Source organism: Pongo abelii, chromosome 20 (genome assembly GCF_028885655.2).
Source record: "Pongo abelii isolate AG06213 chromosome 20, NHGRI_mPonAbe1-v2.0_pri, whole genome shotgun sequence".
Lineage (NCBI taxonomy): Eukaryota > Metazoa > Chordata > Mammalia > Primates > Hominidae > Pongo > Pongo abelii.
Genome location: NC_072005.2, coordinates 2849689 through 2872371, shown reverse-complemented (window position 1 = coordinate 2872371; position 22683 = coordinate 2849689). Strand labels below are relative to the sequence as shown.

The window sequence follows — 22683 nt, the reverse complement described above, 5'->3', positions numbered from 1 at the left end:
CCAGGTCCTTTGTGAAGTTTGCCGATCCCTGGTCTAGGCCATTGCCTTGGCCCTCTGCTGTGCTGTGTGACATCATGCCTGGTGCATACCCACTCTGAGCTTCCAGAAAGGGCAGCACTTCAGTTCCATCTCTCTTGGTATTGAGGGAATGGAGGCCCTGTTCTGCCCATCCGACTTAGCTCCAAAGCACCTGTCTCTAGAAAACAAGTCGCTCGGCCGGGCGCGGTGGCTCGCGCTTGTAATCCCAGCACTTTGTGAGGCCTAGGTAGTGGATCACCTGAGGTCAGGAGTTTGAGACCAGCCTGGCTAACATGGGGAAACCCAGTCTCTACTAAAAATACAAAAATGAGGCCGGGTGCAGTGGCTCACGCCTGTAGTCTCAACACTTTGGGAGACCAAGGCAGGCAGATCACCTGAGGTCAGGAGTTCAAGCCCAACTTGGCCAACATGGTGAAACCCTGCCTCTTCTAAAAATACAAAAATTAGCCAGGCATAGTGGCATGTACCTGCAATCCCAGCTGCTTAGGAGTTCGAGACAGAAGGATTGCCTGAACCTGGGAGGCGGAGGTTGCAGTGAGCTGAGATCACGCCATTGCACTCCAGCCTGGGTGACAGAGACCCTGTCTCACACACACACACAATTATATATATATATATACACACACACACACGCACACACAAATTGGCCAGGCGTGGTGGCGGGTGCCTATAATTCCAGCTACTTGGGAGGCTGAGGCAGGAGAATGTCTTGAACCCGGGAGGTGGAGGTTGCAGTGAGCCGAGATTGCGCCACTGCACTTTAGCCTGGACGACAAGAACAAAACTCCATCTCAAAAAAAACGAAACGCGTCGCTCAGGAGGCGAGTCCTGACCTGTTCCCGACTCCGCCCCAGCCTTGCCCACACACCCATCTGTGGGGACCATGCCTCACCGTGCCCTTTTCTCTCCTTCCCTTGGCAGTCCAAGGAGTCGTCCTCAGTCCTGAGTTGTGACATCTCCAGAAATAACAAATACATCGTGACAGGCTCGGGGGACAAGAAGGCCACCGTGTATGAGGTAGTCTACTGAGACATGACCCCCGCTTCCTGTACCCGAAGTCCAGACTCCTAGGGGAAGCAGCAGCCGGGACAGACATCCTAGCAGCCGCCTCCTAGCCCTGCCTAGGAACCGTTCATCCCATCTGCTCTCTGGCCAGCGGCTTCACACCTTCCCCTGCTGCATGTGGGGGCCGACGGGCAGGGGACCTCGGTGGAAATAAAATGTATTTATCACATCCGCATCTCTCTCGGGCTGGGGAACCGGTGATTATTGTTCCTCTTGGGCACGGTTACTGGGAGGCAACCATGTCCTGGGGATGGGGTCATACGTAACGAGAATTCATTCTGCAGGATATTCAGAGGTGTCTGCCTGGTGTGTGAGAGCCACTCCGAGACACAGGAGTTGTGTTGGGCAGGATAGTTTAGATGCTGTTGTGTAACAAGTAGCCCCCCGAGTCTCAGGGTTGATGCATTTATTCCTTGCTCATAACCACATGGTATACAGGGCTCTACTCCAGGTAGTCACTCAGGCCTCCAGGTAGAAATTTTTTTGAGACAGTCTCACTCTGTCGCCCAGGCTGGAGTACAGTGGTACGATCTCAGCTTACTGCAACCACCGCCTCCTGGCTCAAGCAATTCTTCTCCCTCAGCCTCCCGAGTAGCTGGGATTACAGGAATACCACCACACCCAGCTAATTTTTGTATTTTTAGTAGAGACAAGGTTTCTCCATGTTGGCCAGGCTGGTCTCAAACTCCTAACCTCAGGTGATCGGCCCACCTCGGCCTCCCAAAGTGCTGGGATTACAGGCATGAGCCACTGCACCTGGCTAGATTCCAAGGATTTCTAAGAGCCCCGCACACGGCAAAGGGCTGAGCAAATGTCCCTGCCCAGTGGAGGGGAGGGGTACGCTGAGCACTAAGGGATGAGAAACAGCCCCCAGAGGACTGAGAAGACTGTTCTGGAAAGAGGAGAACAGCGGATGCGACATCTCAGAGGCAAGGGGAGCTTGGCCTGGTGGTTACCCAGAAGACAGCCAGTTTCTGGAGAACGAGGCCTGCAGATGAGGCTTGAGCGGGCAGCAGGGAGAGTGGGGGGGCAATCAGACCTGTGTTCTGGAAGCTCAAGTGGGCTACCACGTACAACATGGGTTAGGACGAGTGCTGGGCTCACGCCTGTTATCCAAACACTTTGGGAGGCTGAGGCGGGCGGATTGCTTGAACCCAGGGAGTTTGAGACCAGCCTGGGCAATAGTGAGACTCCATCTCTAGAAAAAAATTTAAGGCAGCATAGGTTGGACGGAGTAGATGCCGCTGGGAACGTTCTAGAAGGAGATGGGAAGGTTGCTGCTGAGAACAGAAGGCACGCCCTGGTGGACGTTTCTGGAGACACCGCAGGAAAGGGGATAATTCTCTGGGTTAAGGAGCCTAGGCCCGTTGACATCTGGGCCCCTTCCTAGCTTGGAAAAGGGAAGGTGGGCAAATGGCGTTTCCAGAGCCCTAGTTTGTGTGGGAAGAAGGCCGACCAGTGAAGCTATTGGAAATTTGTTTCAACCTTAGCACTGTGGACACCGGGACTGGACCATCCTCTGGGGTGGGGCCGTCCTGGGCACCGCACAGTGGTGAGTAGTGTCCCTGCCCCCACCCACTCCATGCCAGGGGGACCCCACAAGTCGTGACAACCAGAAATGCCTCCAGACATCACCTAGAGTCCCCTGGGGGCAGAATCACCCTACTGGAGACTCGCTGGTCAAATGGGACATGTCTAGGACAGGACCACTCACACTGCTCCTGGAATCACACCAGAAACACCGGACGAGATTGGAGCTGCTCCGGGCGGCGGAGGTGGAGATCTGCTACCCCAACAGCGAAGTCTGTGGCTGTGACTAGATTCCCAGAGAACGAGGATGGAAACAGCTCAGAGGGCCAGGCATGGTGGCTCACGCTTGTAATCCCAGCACTTTGGGAGGCCGAGGTAGGAGGATCGCTTAAATCAGGAGTTTGAGGCCGGGCACGATGGCTCACGCCTGTAATCCCAGCACTTTCAGAGGCCGAAGTGGGAGGATCGCGTAAAATCAGGAGTTTGAGACCAGCCTGGGCAACAGAGCAAGATCCCGTCTCTACACAAAATTTTGTTTTTTCTATTAATTTGAGATGGAGTCTTGCTCCGTTGCCAGGCTGGAGTACAGTGGCATGATCTTGGCTCACTGCAACCTCTGCCTCCCGGGTTCAAGCGATTCTCCTGCCTCTGCCTCCTTAGTAGCTGGGATTACAGGCACATGCCACCATGCCCAGCTAATTTTTGTATTTCTAGTAGGGATGGGGTTTCACCATGTTGGTCTCAAACCCCTGACCTCAAAGTGCTGGAATTACAGGTGTGAGCCACCACACCCAGCATCTACAAAAAAATTAAACTAGCCGAGTGTGGTGGTGCACATCTGTAGTCTCAACTACTCAAGAGGCTGAGGCAGGAGGATAGCTTGAGCCCAGTAGTTGGAGAGGCTGCAGTGAGTCGTGATGGCACCACTGCACTCCAGCCTGCATAACAGAGTGAGACCCTGCCTCGGGAAAAAAAAAGGCTTAGAGCCACCAGGCTGGACGAAGTCCTTCCAGATTTCCACAAGTTGAGCAGGGACAGGATGGGAAGGCCCCTTTCCCTTCAGAGGACAGGACGCGTCCACTCTCTGCCTTTCCCGGGTGCTTTATTACACGTGACGGCGACCAGTCTGTACAGCACAGACTGGATCGTGCGATGCCATAGAAGAGCCTTCCTGCTTCCCTCCACCATGACCCCCCTGGTCGGGGGAACAACAAAAAAAAAGGGATGAAAAGAGGAGCCGGAGTTGGATGACAGCAGCGAGGCCCCTCAGTAGGTGATCTGGTACACGGAGGCGTGCTCCCCGGAGCCTGTGACAACGAGGCGGTTGTTGGAAGAGACGTCACAGCACGTGACTGGGGACATCTCGGGCACCTGGAGGGGGGGCAGTGGGCAGTGAGCTGGGGTAGGGCTCACACACCGCTGGTCTCCACCTGTCAGCTTAAGCATGAAGCATCGTCCCTTCAAAGAAAGACAGGGTCTTGCTCTGTTGCCCAGACTGGAGTGCAGTGGTACAATCTCAGCTCACTGCAGCCTTGACATCCTGGACTCAAGCAATCTTCCTGCCTCAGCCTCCCAAGTAGCTGGGACCACAGGTGCGCACCACCACACTCAGCTAATTATTATTTTTAATTTAAAATTTTTTTTAAATTTTTTTGTTTTCTTTTTGAGATGGAGTCTCTGTCACCCAGGCTGGAGTGCAGTGGCGGGATCTCGGCTCACTGCAGGCTCCGCCTCCCAGGCTCACACCATTCTCCTGCCTCAGCCACCCGAGTAGCTGGGACTACAGGCGCCCACCACCACGCCTGGCTAATTTTTTGTATTTTTAGTAGAGACAGGGTTTCACCGTGTTAGCCAGGATGGTCTTGATCTCCTGACCTCGTGATCTGCCCGTCTCGGCCTCCCAAGGTGCTGGGATTACAGGCGTGAGCCACCGCACCCGGCTCAGCTAATTACTTTTTTGTAGAGATGGGGTCTCACTATGTTGGCCAGGCTGGTCTCGAACTCCTAAGCTTAAGAGATCTTCCTGCCTCAGCCTCCCAAAATGCTGGAATTAAAGCCATCAGCCACCACACCTGGCTAATTTTTAAGTTTTTTGTGGAGACAGGGTCTTGCTGTGTTGCCCAGGCTGGTCCCTCTGGGGCCACCCCTGGGTCTTGCCCCCAGCCCACGGCAGTACCTGGAACACCTTTGTCCCTGCCGGCATGCTGTAGACGCCAAGGAAGTCGTCCATTCCAACGGTTGCCCACCACTGGCCTGGGAGAAATGAGGGTGTTGGCTCATGGGGACACCAGCAGCTGAAAGGGGAAGGGCGGGGGCGGACCACGCCGGTGGGGCAGCGGGGAGGAAGGGCCCAGACACCCACCCCCTCCCCTCCCTCATCCCCCTGCAAAAGCATCCCCAAAACTGGTTTCTGCTACAGAAGGGTTCTGAGGTGTCCTAGAGGGTTGGGTGGGGAGCTGGCATTAGGTGGGGTTTTGTGGGAGGCTGGGGGCTGCAGGGGAGTCCCCCCACCTTCCACCAGCCGCTTACCAAAGGGGGAGAACTTGACGCTCAAGATGACGCTGTCTTTCTGCCCCACCATGTGCCTCTGGCTCCCGCTGGTGCTCTGCAGCCACTGCTGGCCATTGGCCATGCCCAGCAGCACCCAGTCCTCCTGGGGGCTGTGGGACAGGCTCATTATCTGGATAATGGGCAGTGTGGGGAGGGAGGAACCTGGTTAGGTCTTAGCCTGGCCCAGGAAGCAGGCAGGAGCCTGGGGACCTATCCTGGAGGCCGGGTGACTGACCCCTTCCTAGCTGTGCAGCCCTGGGACAAGCAACTTCGTATTTGTGCCTCAGTTTGTTGGTGTGTAAAATGGAGAGTCTTCCCTATTTTGCACCTGATATAGCGTGTTTATTTTGAGACGGAGTTTCGCTCTGTTGCCAGGCTGGAGTACAATGGTACGATCTCAGCTTACTACAACCTCCGCCTCCTGGGGTTTAAGCAATTCTCCTGCCTCAGCCTCCTGAGTAGCTGGGACTACAGGCATGGGCCACTACGCCTGGCTAATTATTCTGTATTTTGTTTAGTAGAGACAGGGTTTCACCATGTTGGTCAGGCTGGTCTTGAACTTCTGATCTCAAATGATCCGCCCGCCTTGGCCTCCCAAAGGGCTGGGATTACAGGCGTGAGCCACTGCGCCCGGCCTGCAAAGAATATTTCTAATGATCTCGGTGTTTGGAGCATCAGTGAGACTTAGAACCACTACCTTTTTTCCTTCCCAGAGTTCATCCTCCCCACCCCGTTTTTTCTTTTGTTTGAGACAGGGTCTCACTCTGTCACCCAGGCTGGACTACAGTCAGTGGCATGATCACAGCTCACTGTGGGCTCAACCTCCCCGGGCTCAAACCATTCTCTCACCTCTGCATCCCAACTAGCTGTGACCCCAGGTGCGTGCCACCATGCTCAGCTGATTTTTATTTTATATTTTGCAGAAACAGGCTCTCACTATGTCGCCCAGGCTGGCCTCAAACTCCTGGGCTCAAGTCTTCCTCCCACCTCTGCCTCCCAAAGTGCTGGGATTGCAGGCATAAGCCACTGTGCCTGGCCAACCTCATTTGTTTTTGAGACAGAGTTTCGCTCTTATTGCCCAGCCTGGAGTGCAATGGCACTATCTCGGCTCACCACAACCTCCACCTCCCAGGTTTAAGTGATTCTCCTGCCTCAGCCTCCCGACTAGCTGGGATTATAGGCATGCGCCACCATGCCTGGCCAATTTTGTATTTTTAGTAGAGACAGAGTTTCACCATGTTGGTCAGGCTCATCTTGAACTCCCAACCTCAGGTGATTTGCCCGCCTCGGCCTCCCAAAGTGCTGGGATTACAGGCATGAGCCTCCGCGCCCAGCCCTAGTTTTTGTATTTTTAATAGAGATGGAGTTTCACTATGTTGGCCAGGCTGGTGTGAAACTCCTGACCTCAGGTGATCCACCCACCTTGGCCTCCCAAAGTGCTAGGATTATAGGCGTGAGCCACGGAGCCCGGCCTCAACCTCATTTTTTAATCTGAGGACCAGAGGATGCCTGGCCAAGCAGACCCCATCCCGGCCTCCGCACCTGAGACTTGAATTGGTACTCTAGAGGTTTCATGATGGTCCTCTGGTCCCAGCACCGCAGACAGGCATCCAGACCCCCAGTCCAGATGTGGTAGCCCTTGACCACGATACTCTTGACTCCATCAGGATAACCCTTGAGGTCCCTGGCCAGAAGGGACATTGGAAGGCAGTCAGGCCAAGACTCTGAGGTTTTGGCCCCCGGAAACACCAGTCACTACATTTGGGCATGAAAGGGACAGTGCCACCACCCAAAAATCTCTGCCTGCAAAGTGTCAAAGTTGGCAGAAAACAGACACAGGATCTAGTGCCGGCCCCTCCCAGCCCTCAGCCTCCCTTCTCCATCCACCTGGGCCTCCCCTTGGCCTCACCCAGGCCTCCCCTTGCCTCTTCCACCCTGAGTCCACCCGAGCTCTGAGGAGGGTCTACAGGAATCCCTTCAAGCAGGGAAGGGGAATAGTGCTGGGCGGGTGGTGTGCTATATTTTACATCAGCCATTGCTTCCTGCAAACATACGCTGATATTTTATATGTTATATATATAATATACATATGTGTATATATATGTGTGTGTGTGTGTGTGTGTGTGTGTGTGTGTGTGTGTGTATATATATATATATATATATTTTTTTTTTTTTTTTGAGATGGAGTCTCGTTTTGTTGCCCAGGCTGGAGTGCAGCAGCACGATCTCAGCTCACTGCAACCTCTGCCTCCTGGGTTCAAGCGATTCTCCTGCCTTAGCCTCCCAAGTAGCTGAGATTACAGGCATGGGCCACCACGCCTGACTAATTTTGTATTTTTAGTAGAGATGGGGTATCTCCATGTTAGCCTGGTCTCAAACTCCCGACCTCAGGTGATCTGCCTGCCTCGGCCTCCCAAAGTGCTGGGATTACAGGCGTGAGCCACTGCGCCCGGCATGCACGTATGTATATATGTGTATGTGTGTGTCTGTATGTGTGTGTGTGTGTATATATATATATATATATATATTTTTTTTTTTTTTTTTTTGAGATGGAGTCTCGTTTTGTTGCCCAGGCTGGAGTACAGCAGCGTGATATCAGCTCACTGCAACCTCTGCCTCCTGGATTCAAGTGCCTTTAGTGCCTCAGCCTCCCAGGTGGCTGGGATTACAGGTGTGTGCCACCACACCTGGCTAATTTTTGCATCTTTAGTAGAGATGAAGTTTCACCATATTGGCCAGGCTGGTCTCAAACTCCTGACCTCAGGTGATTCATCCACCTCAGTCTCCCAAAGTGCTGGGATTACAGACATGAGCCACCATGCCCAGCCTATTTGCATATATTTAATTTATATATATATATATATGTAAACATTTTTTTTGAGTCAGAGTCTCACTCTGTGGCCCCGGCTGGAGTGCAGTGGCACCATCTTGGCTCACCGCAAACTCTGCTTCTCAAGCGATTCTCCTGCCTCAGCCTCCGGAGTAGCTGAGATTACAAGCATGTGCCACCACGCCGGCTAATTTTCATATTTTTTAGTAGAGAGGGGGTTTCGCCATGTTGGCCAGCCTGGTCTTGAGCTCCAGGCCTCAAGTGATCCACCCGCCTCGGCCTCCCAAAGTGCTGGGATTACAGGTGTGAGACACTGCACCCAGACTGTTTTTTATATATGTGTATTTATGTGTGTGTGTGTGTGTGTGTGTGTGTGTGTGTGTGTGTATGTGTATATATGTGTGTGTATTTTTTTTCTTTTTTGAGACGGACTCTTGCTCTGTCGCCCAGGCTGGAGCGCAGTGGCACAGATCTTGGCTCACCGCAAGCTCCGCCTCCCGGGTTCAAGTGATTCTCCTGCCTCAGCCTCCCGAGTAGCTGGGACTACAGGTACCCACCACCACGCCTGGCTAATTTTTTTGTATTTTTAGTAAAGACAGGGTTTCACCGTGTTAGCTAGAATGGTCTTGATCTCCTGACCTCGTGATCTGCCTGCCTCGGCCTCCCTAACTGCTGGGAGTACAGGCGTGAGCCACTGCGCCCAGCCAATTTATATATACCTATTTTTAAATAGAGATGGGGTCTCATTATGTTACCCAGGTTAATCTCGAATTCCTGGGCTCAAGCATTTGTCCCGTCTTGACCTCCCAAAGTGCTGGGTTTACATGTTTCAGGCACCACGCCTGGCCTGCTGTTTTATATTTTTACAACAAATTTGCCCTTCTAACAATCCTTTGAGTTTGGGGCTGTCACATCCTGTGTCCAGGTGGGGAAACTGAGGCAGACAAAAAGTAAAATGCCCTGGGCTGCAAGGAACGCTATCCAGCCAAGACTCAAGTCCGCACCTCCAACTTACTCAAATGCAAGTTCAAGGGGGCAAGGGGTTTTGGCTGGGAGAGTGCTATATCCCAGGTTCAGGAGGTGGCAGGAAGGCGGGCAGAGGTGGTGGCAGGAAGGCGGGCAGAGGTGGTGGCAGGAGGCTGGCAACAGGATGCTTCCCCTTCCCACCCCCCAAACGCACCTGACCACACTCTGATCCCGCAGGTCCCAGATCCTGACCACACCATTGGTGAAGCTGGCGAAGGCCAGGTTGGCATCCAGGTTGGCGTCCAGGGCCTGGCAGTTGAGACCCTCACAGGGCAACTGCTCCTTCACATGCAGGGAGGGCGCCGCCAGGTCCCACACGCTCACGCTGGCCAGGTTGTAGCCACCGGTGAGCAGGCTCCTGCTGTTTGAGGACAGCAGGCAGGTGCGCAGGAAGGCCCCAGGGGTCTGGGATGGGCAAAGTCACTGTGAGCTGTCGCCCCCCTGTGGCATTCTGCCTGGACTGCTTTGCCTCATGACAGCAAACTCCTATTCATCCTTTAGGTTCCTAGCTATTACACCCCTTTTCCCTGGAAGCCCTCTCTCCACCATCTGGGCTCTCCCAGACTCAAACCTCAAACCCCCTGTTCCCAGAAGCCCTGCACCCCTGGAAACCAAGGCCGTCCTCACCTGTACAGGCAGGTGGCTCTCAGGGAACCTGTCCTCAGCCACCTGGCCAGTCAGGCTCCACACCTTGATGCCTCTTCTGCCACAGGTGAACACGTGCCGCGTGAAGCTGCTGATGGCCGTGGCAAGCACGAGCTCCCCATGTGCCAAAATCCGCATCTTCTCCAGTTTGCACGGGACGGCGAGTCTCTTAGACTGCCCGGGCAAGGCATCTGGCCTCTTCCATGCATCTTCAAAGTCCTCAGGGTCCCAGGATCTTGGGAGGGGAGGCCTCGGGGTAACTGACCTGCCTGTGAGCCCCTTTGCCCAGTGGGAGCCACACATCAAGGCCTAGAGGGGCTTCATTTTCAGATTTTTGGGTCCCCCTCTCAGGCCTTGTTTTACCCTCAGACTCCCCAAATGTCCTGCTCACATTCCTTCCAGTACTGTCCCTTTGCCACAGCCCTCCATATACTTCTGCCTCCTTCCTAGACTGCTTTGTCCCAGGAGGAAGAACTCCTATTCATCCTTTAGGGTCCTAGCTATTATGCCCCTTCCCCAGAAAAGCTTTCTTTGCCCCATCTGGGTTCTCCCAGTGTCACTCCACAAGTCTGGGACAATCTGCATCCAGTTTTAACACAGCTACACCCCACCCCCTTCCATGAAAATGTCTTCCCCAAATGCCTTGAGCCCAGTGTTGGGGCGGCGATCCTGTGAACTTAACACTGCACTTTTTTTGTTGCTGTTTTTTTTTTTTTTTTTTTTTTGAGACAGAGTCTCGCTCTGTCGCCCAGGCTGGAGTGCAATGGCGCGATCTCAGCTCACTGCAACCTCCACCTCCTGGGTTTACACCATTCTCCTGCCTCAGCCTCCCAAGTAGCTGGGACTACAGGCACCCGCCACCACACCTGGCTAATTTTTTTTTGTATTTTTAGTAGAGACGAGGTTTCACCGTGTTAGCCAGGATGGTCTCAATCTCCTGACCTCGTGATCCGCCCGCCTCGGCCTCCCAAAGTGCTGGGATTACAGGCGTGAGCCACCGCGCCCGGCCTAACACTGCACTTTTCTACCCAGACTCTGCAGCTGCTGTTGGAGAGGATGGCAGAGTAGCGATGGGAAAAGGGGAAGAAAGTCTTACACCTCTGTTCCCTTCTATGTGTCGGGAACAGAGGTATAGACGGGAAGGAATTCCCGCTGCCCCTCACCCCGCCCAAAAGCAAACAGTGCCGACACTTACATGGACTGCAGAAACGGAGAGGCTCTTCCAGGAGGCTCCTGCAGGCAGGGAGATCACAGCTGCCCCCAGCCTCCCCGCACATCTGTGCCCCCCTCCTCTACCCCACCTGGGCAGCCTTCACACTGGGCTACCAGCTCAGGCCTGGGTCTCACCTGGACCACACCCCAACTTGTGTTGTTGTCTTGGGAACCCTCAGGGGGGCTGGAGGAGGTCTCAGGTGGCCTGGGGGCTAGCGGGGAGACAAGAGGGACTAACTGGCTTGCATTGGCTCCTAAGCGCAGGATGCCCCCCACCCCATCCCGCCTGGAGTCGGTCGGCCCCTGCCCGCTGGGTTTACTGGAGGCATCTTCGGGACATGGGTCTGTTCCTGGGTCACAGGATCCTGGTGCCTTGCTTTCCTGCCCCTGGAAAATGGAAAAGTCTCATCAGGCCTGCTGACCTGCCTGTTAGGACCAGACGACCTCAGGGATTCCTGGGCAGCGTGCACGGGGCTTGTCAGCTGCCTGGGATCCCGTCTGTGAGTCCAGGCAGAGTTGCAGAGAGAGAGTCAGGGTATAGGGTCCTGGAAGCCCTGGGCTGTGGGTCCCGGGCTACTCCAGTATAGCCTCCTGGATCACCCAAGTCCCCCCCCAGGGGACCCGAGGGGCAGGACGGAAGGAAGACAAATCCCACAGGAACCCCAGTGCCCTGACCTGGGGGAGCCCAACCTCCTGCCCGGAAGCCCACCCCTCTGGGTAGAGCTGAGGTTGTTTACTCACCAGGCCTGGTGCCTGCTCTGTCACCATGACAACGGAGAGGAGGAGGGGGACAGAGAGAGAACAGCAGGGTTCACTGCACGGCCCTTGAGATGCAACCTGGGGCCGCCCCTTCCCCCTCACCCTCGGGGACACTCACGTCTGTCTCTGGGCTTTGCCTTCTCATCGTGGACGCCGGCAAAAATCCGCCAGAGTTGCTCGGTCAGAGTGTCGTGCCAAAACCAAGGCTCCTTGTCCCAGAACAGCTGGGTCTCTGGCTGATTGTCCTCCCCCAAAGGCCGCCGGAGCCAGTCAGAGGACCTGGTGGCCATCATGTCCTCAAAGCTCGACTCCTGCCGGGTCTTGTCCTCCGCCTGCCGGGGCGTCCCAGGGCTGGCTGCTTCAGCAGGTGAGACCTGGCCCAGCAGGAACGAGGCAGTGAGAGCTTTGAGGATGAGCCTTCACCCAAACCTGTCCCCTCCCCTCCTTGAAGACCCAGAAACCCACCTCCTCAGACTGGAAACCCTGGAGTTGGCTGCAGCTCTCCACAATCTGTAAGAAGTTTCCTATCTAGAGGGAGGTTGGCACCAAAACAGTTAAACATTGTTGCAGTTAAGGGTTTGCCATCCTACAGCATGATTATCCCCACCTGTAGAAGGAGGTCTAGCATCTACTTGTTTTTTTGAGACAGAGTCTCATTCTGTCGCCCAGGCTGGAGTGCAGTGGCACAATCTTGGCTCACTGCAACCTCCGCCTCCCAGGTTCAAGCGATTCTCCTGCCTCAGCCTCCTGAGTAGCTGGGATTACAGGTGCCCACCGCCACACCCAGCTAATTTTTGTATTTTTAGTAAAGATGGGGTTTCACCATGTTGGCCAGGCTGGTCTCGAACTCCTGACCTCAGGTGATCTGCCCACCTCAGCCTCCCAAAGTGCTGGGATTATAGGCATAAGCCACCACCCCCAGCCTTCATCTACTTTTTTGGAGATAAGATCTCACTCTGACACCCAGGGTGGAGTGCAGTGGTGCGATTACAGCTCACTGCACCCTCAACCTCCCAGGCTCAAGTGATCCTCCCATCTCAGCCTCCTGAGTAGCTGGGGTTACAGGTGTGCACCACCATGCTCAGCTAATTTAAACACTTTTGTAGAAATGGGAGTCTCATTATGTTGGCCAGGCTGGTCTTGAATTCCTGGCCTCAAGCGATCCTCCCACCTCTGCCTCCCCAAGTGCTGGGATAACAGGTGTAAGCCACTGCATCCAGCCTACCATACCTGGCATACATTTTTTTTTTTTTTTTTTTTTTTTTTGAGACAGAGTCTCACTCTGTGGTCCAGGCTGGAGTGCAGTGACGCGATCTCGGCTCACTGCAACCTCCGCCTCCCGGGTTCAAGCGATTCTCCTGCCTCAGCCTCCCAAGTAGCTGGGATTAGAGGTGTATGCCACTACACCGACTGATTTTTGTATTTTTAGTGGAGACAGGGTTTCACCATGTCGGCCAGGCTGGTCTTAAACTCTTGACCTCAGATGATTCTCCTGCCTTGGCCTCCCAAAGTGCTGGGATTACAGGTGTGAGCCACCACACCTGGCCCCAGCTACTCTTTATGGGATATTTCAAAAAGAAAACCTGACCACCACCACCCTTTGCTTCAAATGACTTCAGGCAGGCCGGGCACGGTGGCTCACGCCTGTAATCCCAGCACTTTAGGAGGCCGAGGCGGGCGGATCACGAGGTCGAGAAATCGAGACCATCCTGGCTAACATGGTGAAACTCCATCTCTACTAAAAATACAAAAAAAAAAAAAAAAATTAGCCGGGCGTGGTGGCAGGCGCCTGTAGTCCCAGCTACTTGGGAGGCTGAGGCAGAAGAATGGTGTGAACCCGGGAAGCAGACCTTACGGTGAGCCGAGATTGTGCCACTGCACTCCAGCCTGGGTGACAGAGCGAGACTCTGTCTTTAAAAAAAAAAAAAAAAAAAAAAAAAAAGGCTTCAAGCAGCAAAACAGCATACCTATGTCTCCCTAGGTGAGGAAGACATTTTAATTCACTTAAACTTTAGAAAGATACTAAGAAACTGAGGGTTACCTGCTGGGAAGAATTGATAGAAACAAGTCAGTGGTAATTTTTTTTTTCTCTTTTGAGACAGTCTTGCTCTGTCACCCAGGCTGGAGTGCAATGGCGCCATCTCTGCTCACTGTAACCTCTGCCTCCTGGATTCAAGCAATTCTCCTGCCTCAGCCTCCTGAGTAGCTTGGATGACAGGTACCCACCACCACCTCCAGCTAATTTTCTCCGCCTCCCAGGTTCAAGCGATTCTCCTGCCTCAGGCTCCCAAGTAGCTGGGATTACAGGCACCCGCCACCATACCTGGCTAATTTTGTATTTTTAGTAGAGATGGGGTTTCTCCATGTTGGCCAGGCTGGTCTCGAACTCCTGACCTCAGGTGATCTGCCTGCCTCAGCCTCCCAAAGTGCTGGGATTACAGGCATGAGCCACCACACCCAGTCTGGTGTTTTATTTAAAACAACAAACGGCAACAAAAATCAAGCCGTCTGACCACTGCCAATCCCAAATTGAAATGTAGTTTCCCAGTAAACAGAATAAAATCTAGATCAATACCATCTAGTACAAGTATAATTGGAATCATACATATAGTCATTCATATGGAATGTCTAGTAGCCATGTTCAAAGTATAAAGAAATTGGCCAGGTGCGATGGCTCACACCTGTAATTCTAGCACTTTGAGGCTGAGGCGGTCGGATCACCTGAGGTCAGAAGTTCCAGACCAGCCCGGCCAACATGGCAAAACCCTGTCTCTAACTAAAAATATAAAAAGTTAGCCAGGCATGGTGGCACACACCTGTAATCCCAGCTACTTGGGAGGCTGAGGCAGGAGAATCGATTGAACCCAGGAGATGGAGGTTGCAGTGAGCTGAGATCCTGCCACTGCACTCCAGACTGGGAGACGGAGCATGATCCGTCAAAACAACAAAAAAAGAAAGCAAGGCGAGTGATCCTATCTCTAAGTTTTTTTCTACAAAAAGGCTACCTGTCTGTTTCCTTAGCAGGACGGCGGAGGGAGGGGCTGGGAGGGGAGACCCTCCATCGGAGCCCCGCGGGGGGACTCCAGGCTGCCTCCTGGGGCAGCCAGTGATGGATTTCCCAGCTGAGCCCGCCCAGCAGCAGCAAAGCCCAGGGGAGCCCTCTCCAATTCACCCCGCCTCGTTAATGCGCAATTTACCGGCACTTTAATGCGCTCAGCATGAAAAGTGTGGCTCCCTTCTGCCTGCTAGCAGGCCCTCCCGGGGGAGAGTGGCAGGCGGGCTGGCAGAGGAGGGGGCTGTGCTGATGGGGATTTTGAAAGCACAGCGAGGCGGCTGGGAAAGCCCGGAACTGGAAGCAGGGGGTGGGGGAAGCGGACTGCCCAGGACCACAGGCCAGGCTGGGCTACCAGGGATCCTGGGGCCTCCTGCAGTGGGGGCTGGGCAGGGACCCTCCTGGGTCTGGCTCCAACCCAAGTGGCTCCTTTGCTTTGGGGCCCTCACCCCCTGCGTATCCTGATGCTCAGCAGCTGTGGTCAGGTTCCTCCCAAAACACATCCACAATTATTCAATTACTTCTCATCACTAAGCAACCAACATTCCACACCTGGACTGTCCTAACTGGTTCCTGGGCTTCTGCCCTCATCCCTCCTTCTCTGTCCTCTCCACAGTAGCCAGAGCCCGCCCTCTGTCCACAGCCCTTCATGGCTCCCACCTCCCTCCCTCGGGGTTCGAGCCCAAGTCCTTCTGAAGCTCACAGGACCCTGCGTGGCCTGCCCTGCCCCCTCCCTCCTCTCACTCTGCTCCAGCCATGCGGGCCTCCTCGTAGTGCCTTCAGGACCAACACAACAGGCACCGTCCTGCCTCAGGACCTTCGCACTGGCTGTGCCCTCTGCCTGAAATATCCCTCCCATCCCAGACAGCCACACTTCCTCTTTGATGTCCTTTAAGCCTCTGCTCAGATGTCACCTTCTCGCATGCCTTCCCCGACCACCCTGAATTGCAACCCTCGCCCACTCTGGCCTCCCCAATCCCCTTGGGGCTGCTCTCTTCCACCCCCGCCTTGCCCAGCCCTCATCCCCTAACACTCCATCTACCAGGCTCCACTCGCCCCAAGGGTGGGAAGCTCTGCGTTGTTCTTTGCTATTTTCCTGGCTTCTACAACAGTATTTGGCAAGGAGGTGGTGGATAAATATCTGTTGAATGAATAACCATGTTTTGGTTGCTTCCTGGCCCCCCTCACCCTGTTCCCTTCGCTGCCCCCCTCCTCCCAGGCCTTGCTAAGTTGCAGACACGGCCCTGGGCCCCTGCCAGTTACATCTGGCACAGGCGGAAAATCCTGCCAGCGCCTGGGAGAAAAGGCCAGGTGGCGGGAGGACAGGCAGGGCTGGAAGGCGTACTTCAGCTTGGGCCAGGCGCCCTGGGCTGGCAGGTGGGAGCCTGGGCGCCCCCTCCCATGCAGAGCTCCCCTCGCTCCATGTCATATGGCCCCTCATTGAACACTCAGACACGCAGAGGAACACAGCCGGGTGCCTGCCCCATCACAGACTCTCTCTTTCCAAAGCAACTGACCGGCAAAGGGTCATCTAGGTTGCGCAGGGGCCCAGGGAACGGAAGGAGCAGGACTGACCCTCTCTTGGAAACAGCTCAGAGACAGGACAGGAGATGCTCCCCAAGATATGGGGCCTCCGCTAATATCACGGGGGATTCCAAGTCAGGGCATGTCCCTCCTCCGCCAGCAGTCCTCCATGGCTCCCACCTCCCTTGGGGTCAAAGCCCAAGTCCTTCCCACAGCCCACAAGGCTCTGCATGACCTGCCCCTCGTCCTCTGTCTTCACCATCTCCTGCTTTTTTTTTTTTTGAGACAGAGTCTCGCTGTCGCCCAGGCTGGAGTGCAGTTCCACAATCTTGCCTCACTGCAATCTTCGCCTCCCGGGTTCAAGCGATTCTCCTGCCTCAGCCTCCCAAGTAGCTGGGACTACAGGCTCCCGCCACCACACCTGGCTAATTTTTTTTTATTTTTAGTAGACACGGGGTTTCACCATGTTGACCAGGCTGGTCTCGAACTCCTGACCTCAAGTGATCCGCCCACCTCGGCCTCCCAAAGTGCTGGGATTACAGGTGTGAGCCACTGTGCCCGGCCCCCACTCTGTCCTTTCTCATGCCTTTCATGGAGGGACAGCCGCACCCCTGAGCTCCTGGTCACCCACCTGCTTGTGGTGTTCTGCCACATCCTGCTGGATCTTGTGCAGCTGCAAAGGGAAAACAGAGATCCCATCGGGAGGTGGTCCGGGTGTGAATGCTGTGTGACCCTGGGCAAGCTGCTCTACCTCTCTGGTCCCTACTCCCCCCACCCGCCCCCACCTTAAAAAATTTTTGTTTTCACCTTGTTTTCTCTTTTACTTTCATACTACACTGATGTATGGTCCTTACTTTTTTTTTCTGAGAGGGAGTTTTGCTCTGTTCCCCGGGCTGGAGTACAGTGTGATCTCAGTTCACTGCAACCTCTGCCTCCTGGGCTCAAGCGATTCTCCTGCCTCAGCCTCCCGAGTAGCTGGGATTACAGGCACCCGCCACCATGCCTGGCTAATTTTTGTATTTTTAGTAGAGACAGGGTCTCTACTATGTTGACCAGGCTGGTCTCAAACTCCTGACCTCAGGTGATCCACCTGCCTCGCCCTCCCAAAGTGCTGGGATTACAGACGTGAGGCACAGTGCTTGGCGGAAAAGAACCTCTCTAGGGCACTCAGGAGGCAGGGCTGGGAAAACACGGCCTCGGCTTGTCCCAGTGGGGCCCTCCTTGGTTGGGGCTGCCTGGGTCTGGCTCACCGAGTAGTAAATGCTCTCCAACTCCGTAGCAAAATGAGGAGAAAACCTGAGGGGGAAGGAGGACAGGCTGGAAGACCTGTGGCTTCAGGACCCCTTCCCCAGAGCAAGCCCCACCCTCAACCCCTAGGGAGGGTCTCAATGAAGCTGAAGGCACTGGCTCTCAAAGCCAAATTTAAGGCAGTGTCAAGAAGTTCAGTAAGATTTTAATGTAGTATATTCTGTTTTTTTTTTTTTTTTTTTTTGAGAGAGTCTCACTCTTGTCACCCAGGCTGGAGTGCAAGTGGCCCTGCAACCTCCGCCTCCTGGGTTCAAGAGATTCTCCTGCCTCAGCCTCCCAAGTAGCTGGGATTACAGGCATGAGCCACCACGCCCAGCTAATTTTTTGTATTTTTAATAGAGACAGTGTTTCACCATGGTGGCCAGGCTGGTCTCAAACTCCTGAATCCAGGTGATCCGCCCACTTTGGCCTCCCAAAGTGCTGGGATTACAGATGTGAGCCACCGCGCCCCACCACTTTCTTCAATATTTTTTTTTTTGAAACAAAATCTCACCCTGTTGCCTGGGCTAGGGTGCAATGGTACAAATCATGGCTCACTGAAGCCTCCAATTCCTGGGCTCAGATGATCCTCCTGCCTCAGTCTCCTGAGTAGCGGGGACTACAGGTGTGCACCACCACACTCAGCTAGATTTTTTTTTGTTTATTTTTTAAGAGATGACATCTCGCTATGTTGCCAAGGTTGGTACTGAACTCCGGGCTCAAGCGATCCTCCTGCCTCTGCCTCCCAAAGTGCTGGGATTACAGGTGCAAGCCACTGCATCCAGCCCATGCAGTATTTTTTTTTTTTTTTTTTTTTAAGACGGAGTCTCACTCTGTAGCCTTAGGCTGGAGTGCAATGGTGCAATCCCAACTCACTGCAACCCTCCGCCTCCTGGGTTCAAGAGATTCTCCTGCCTCAGTTTCCCGAGTAGCTGGGATTACAGGCACCTGCCACCAAGCCTGGCTGATTTTTGTATTTTTTGTAGAGATGCAGTTTCACCATGTTAGCCAGGCTGATCTCGAACTCCTGACCTCAAGCAATCCACCCGCCTCTGCCTCCCAAAGTGCTGGGATTACAGGTGCGAGCCACCATACCCAGCCATTGCAGTATTTTTCAACAATAAAACTGAATGCCAACAAATCCATGTCAAACAGAAAAATCAAAATTTTAATATTTGTTTGTAATTTTGTTTAATCAAAAGCTGGAATGGGTATTGCCGGGTTCTCCATGCTGGGTATCCGCATGGCTTCCTGTTCCTGAGCCTGTCTCTTGGGCCAGCAGCTTCTAGACCACTCACTAGGACCCCAGGAAGAGAGGCCAGGTGGGGCTCCTTCCCACCGTGAGACCTCCAGCCCCTGGAATTACTCTCACCTGGGGAACTGCTTGAGCCGATTTAGAATGCCCTGATAATTCAGCGTTGGAGAGCTCTCAGAGTTCGAGATCCCAGGACGAGGCTGGAAAGGTCAAAGCAAGGTTACATAAAACTTACAATGCTCCAACACCCAAGACCCCTGGTCTCCATTTCAACCGCGGCATAGGTATTAGGTTGGTGCAAAAGTAATTGCAGTTTTTGCTTTTTTTGGAAACCGAGTCTTGCTCTGTCGCCCAGGCTGGAGTGCAGTGGCACGATCTCAGCTCACTGCAAACTCTGCCTCCCGGGTTCAAGCGATCCTCCTGCCTCAGCCTCCCGAGTAGCTGGGATTACATGCGCCCCCCCACCACGCCCGGCTAATTTTTGTATTTTTAGTAGAGATGGGGTTTCACCATCTTGGCTAGGCTGGTCTCATCCTGACCTCCTGAAGTGCTGGAATTACAGGCGTGAACCACCGTGCCCGGCCTCTCTTATTTCAGTAAAGAGCATCTTCCATTTTGCACTTTGGCCTAAAGTCTAAAATATTCACCACATTCTTGTGATGAAAACAGAAGCACAATATATTTTTTAAAATAAAAGGCCGGGCAAGGTGGCTCATGCCTGTAATCCCAGCACTTTGGGAGGCCGAGGTGAGCAGATCACCTGAGGTCAGGAGTTTGAGACAACCCTGGGCAACTCAGCAAAACACTGTCTGTACTAAAAATACAAAAATTAGTTGGGCGTGGTGGTGCGCACCTGTAATCCCAGCTGCTCGGGAGGCTGAGGCAGGAGAATCACTTGAACCTGGGAGGCAGAGGTTGCAGTGAGCCGAGATCGTGCCACTGCACACCAGCCTGGGCAACAATAGCAAGACTCAATAAAATAAAGTCTCTTGGCCAGGTGCAGTGGCTTATGCCTATAATCCCAGCACTTTGGGAGGCTGAAGCAGGCAGATCACGAGGTCAGGAGCTCGAGACCAGCCTGGCCAACATGGTGAAACCCCGTCTGTACTAAAAATACAAGAAAAATGTGGTGGTCATGGTGGCAGGTGCCTGTAGTCCCAGCTACTCGGGAGGTGAGGCAAGAGAATCACTTGAACCCGGGAGGTGGAGGTTGCAGTGAGCCGAGATTGCGCCATCGCACTCCAGCCGAGGTGACACTGTGAGACTCCATCTCAAAAATAATAAAGTCATAAAATAAAGTCTCAAAACAAAATATCCCTCATCTGACCCCTTTACAAAAAAAAAAAAGTCTGCTCAGCCCCGAGAGCCTAAATTGACAAATGGTCATCTCTGGGATGCAAAGTGCAGGGAGCGGGGACTGCTTGTAAAACATTAACCGAATACATGATGTGTTCCTGTGTTTTTATCACATATGTGATTAGAAGCTACATTTTTTTTTTAGATGGGATCTCACTGTCACCAAGGATGGAGTGCAGTGGTACCATCATAGTTCACTGCAGCCTCAAACTCCTTGGGCTCAAGCGAACCCTCTGCCTTAGCCTCCCGAGTAGCTGCAACTACAGGCCCACGTCACTAGGCCCAGCTGATTCTTCTAGTTTTATTTTTTATAGAGACAGGGTCTCACTACGTTGTCCAGGCTGGTTTCAAACTGCTGGGCTCAAGTGGTCCTCCTGCCTTGGCCTCCCAAAATGTTGAGATTACAGTTGTGAGCCACAATGTCCAGCCTACACTTAATTTTTTTTAAAAAAACGGCTCCTTGGCACCTGTCTTGAGTGTAGCAGTGACCAGTATTGTCTTCAGCTGCGAGGCCTGGACGGGGCCAGCCCAGGTCACAGGTGGATACAGGATGAGAAAGGGGCTGAACCGCACTGGGCCTGGGTTTCCCTTGAGGGCTGATCCCACCACATGCCCTCCTCACCGAAGTGCTTTTTGGGGGGCCCTTGGGGCTGGGCTGGTCCCTAGAGGTCATCTTCAGGCAGTAGCCTCCAAGACTTTAGCCAGAGTCTAAAACAACAAGGAGACGGCAGGTCTTGAGGGACAGAAAATAAGGCAGTGCCAGGGAGGGAAGCCACCCGTTACCCCACCTGCACCTCCCAGTTTGATAACTCTCTAGGAACCCAGTCCTGTGGTTCCCCCATGCGTTCACTAGGTCCTGTCCTCACTTTATCAATGCCTCCAGCTGCCCAGATTCATGGGGGCGAGGACCCAGAAAGAACTGAGCCCTGCCTCCCAGGCCTCACCCTAGGAGGTTGGGGTGGATGGTGCACACACACTCCCTGCTGGGGGCAGTCAGGGACGGGGGAGCCCAGGGAAGGTCGCCAAAGCTCAACCTTAGTTTTGAGACAATTTCCTAAAGCGCAGGGAGATCACTAGAAAAGGGTTATTGAAGGACGAATAGGAGTTAGCCAAGTGCATTAGGCGGAATTCATCAGACAGAAGAAACGACCTCTCTACACCTCCATCCCTGCTGCAGCACCCAGCTGCTTCCTTGCCTCAGTCCTTCCCTTCCACGTCCCTGCAGCCCCTTCCCCGGCCGGGAATCCTGGAGTCCCCTCAACCCCCAGGAACACGCCTGGCAACTCACGTCCCTCACCGGGCGGAAGCTGCGGAGGTCAGCCAAGTTCAGGCCAAGAGGAAACCCCTCCTTCCCCGACCGGAGGCGATTTGACCCATCGGGCCCCGCCTCGTCCCGCCTTGTCCCCGCCCCGTCCCGCCCAGGCCCCACCCAGCCGCCACCTGGACCGCGAAGCAGATCAATGAAGGCGCAGTAGCTGCACGTGGGTTCGGGCTCGGGAGGGGGGGGGGGGGGGCAGGCCTCTGGCGGCGCTGGCCAATCGCGAGGCCGTTCACGCACGTGGGTCGCGTACGCCCTCCCTGATTGGTCGGCTCTCCCCGGCCGCCGGCCAGGCTGTCACTCGGCGAGCCGGGAGCCTCCGCTTAACCCTTTCGGTCCCGCTGCCGGGAAGGGCGGAATTGCAGAGCTATAGGCAATGTGGGGTCCCAGCAGGGGCGGGGATATTTAGGAGGGCGTGGGGCTTGAAGCTCAGAGGCTGGAACTTGGGGAGGGATAGGTGGCGAGTAGTTGCATTGTTTTACGCATTTTTAGCCTTGTCCGGAAGTGGCTTATGGCTGGAGGTGAGGAGTGGGAGGTGGGTGGGGTCAATCTTTAGCGCTCTCACCCCAATTCTTAGATACGGGCTAATTACATTTTCCTCAATATTAAATAACGTGCAGTGCAAACGAAGCTTCAAGTCCTCTTTCTGGAGCCAACTTACTGGTTCTCCTTGATGGTCCTAGCCCCGGGCTATGCATTTATCACCGATTTTTCCCAACTGCTCTTCCAGCCCAGTGACAAAGGCTCTGAGAGCAGAAAGCGGGACAGCAGAGGCCCTGAGGCTGATACAGTATTGCCGGATCCAAGCCCGGGGTGGGAGAGAGTGGTGGGTATTCCAGACGGAGGGAATAGTGGAACCTCTCAGGCACAGCTGGGCTGGTTACAGGAACAGACAGGGAGGCTAACGGGGCTACGTGCACTCCGAACAGGCCTGGGATGATTTCTGAGAGGTAAGTGGGTTGCTACAGAGGGAGAGAAACCTGCTATGTGGGGTCGTGGGGATAGGGGTAAGAGGATTCCGGAGTTTTGTTTTGGCCTATTCAAAATATGAGGCCAAGGCACCTTGGCTCACGCCTGTGATCCCAGCACTTTCGAAGGCTGAGGTGGGAGGATTGCTTGAGGCCAGGAGTTGGAGACCAGCCTGGGCAACACAGTGACACCCCGTCTCTTCAAAAAATTTAAAAATTAGCCAAGTGTGGTGGTCATGCACCTGTAGTCTCAGCTACTGGGGAGGC

The 22683-nt window shown here is 54.2% G+C and overlaps 2 protein-coding genes across 7 annotated transcripts in view; one reads left to right on the top strand and one right to left on the bottom strand.

The window, feature by feature from the left end:
• TLE2 (TLE family member 2, transcriptional corepressor) overlaps positions 1–1273 on the top strand; it is a 32293-nt gene extending 31020 nt beyond the window's left edge. For all 4 annotated transcript variants that reach the window (XM_024236899.3, XM_024236898.3, XM_054539306.2 and 1 more), the window contains one exon: positions 961–1273. In XM_024236899.3, the coding sequence (XP_024092667.2) occupies positions 961–1068 (108 nt within the window). In that variant the 3' untranslated portion in view covers positions 1069–1273. The remainder of the gene's footprint in view (positions 1–960) is intronic.
• TLE6 (TLE family member 6, subcortical maternal complex member) lies at positions 1184–21518 on the bottom strand. 3 transcript variants are annotated; one of them, XM_024237209.3, is made up of 17 exons: positions 21428–21518; positions 20753–20838; positions 18892–18974; positions 17483–17528; positions 16864–16905; positions 12122–12184; positions 11775–12030; positions 11639–11655; positions 11218–11284; positions 11033–11109; positions 10881–10918; positions 9668–9920; positions 9195–9445; positions 6727–6868; positions 5164–5314; positions 4811–4887; positions 1184–4005 (listed from the first exon to the last, which is right to left on the bottom strand). In XM_024237209.3, the coding sequence occupies exons 2-17, from the start codon at positions 20801–20803 to the stop codon at positions 3901–3903; spliced, it is 1719 nt and encodes a 572-aa protein (XP_024092977.2). In that variant the 5' UTR covers positions 20804–20838; positions 21428–21518; the 3' UTR covers positions 1184–3900. The 3 variants fall into 3 exon arrangements, with proteins under 3 accessions (XP_024092977.2, XP_054395284.1, XP_054395285.1); XM_054539309.2 differs by having other exon boundaries at positions 11033–11284; XM_054539310.2 differs by having other exon boundaries at positions 11033–11284; positions 21419–21468.
• Between the last annotated feature and the right edge of the window lie 1165 nt (positions 21519–22683).

What these genes read in the sequence shown, in the direction of transcription:
- TLE6 (XM_054539309.2), bottom strand. Translation starts at nt 20,803, where the DNA reads ATGACCTCTAGGGACCAGCCCAGCCCCAAGGGCCCCCCAAAAAGCACT. An exon ending in GCCCCCCAAAAAGCACTTCG is followed by an intron (nt 18,975 to 20,752) that starts GTGAGGAGGGCA and finishes TGACCTTTCCAG; the next exon opens with CCTCGTCCTGGGATCTCGAA. An exon ending in TGGAGAGCATTTACTACTCG is followed by an intron (nt 16,906 to 17,482) that starts GTGAGCCAGACC and finishes TTCCCTTTGCAG; the next exon opens with CTGCACAAGATCCAGCAGGA.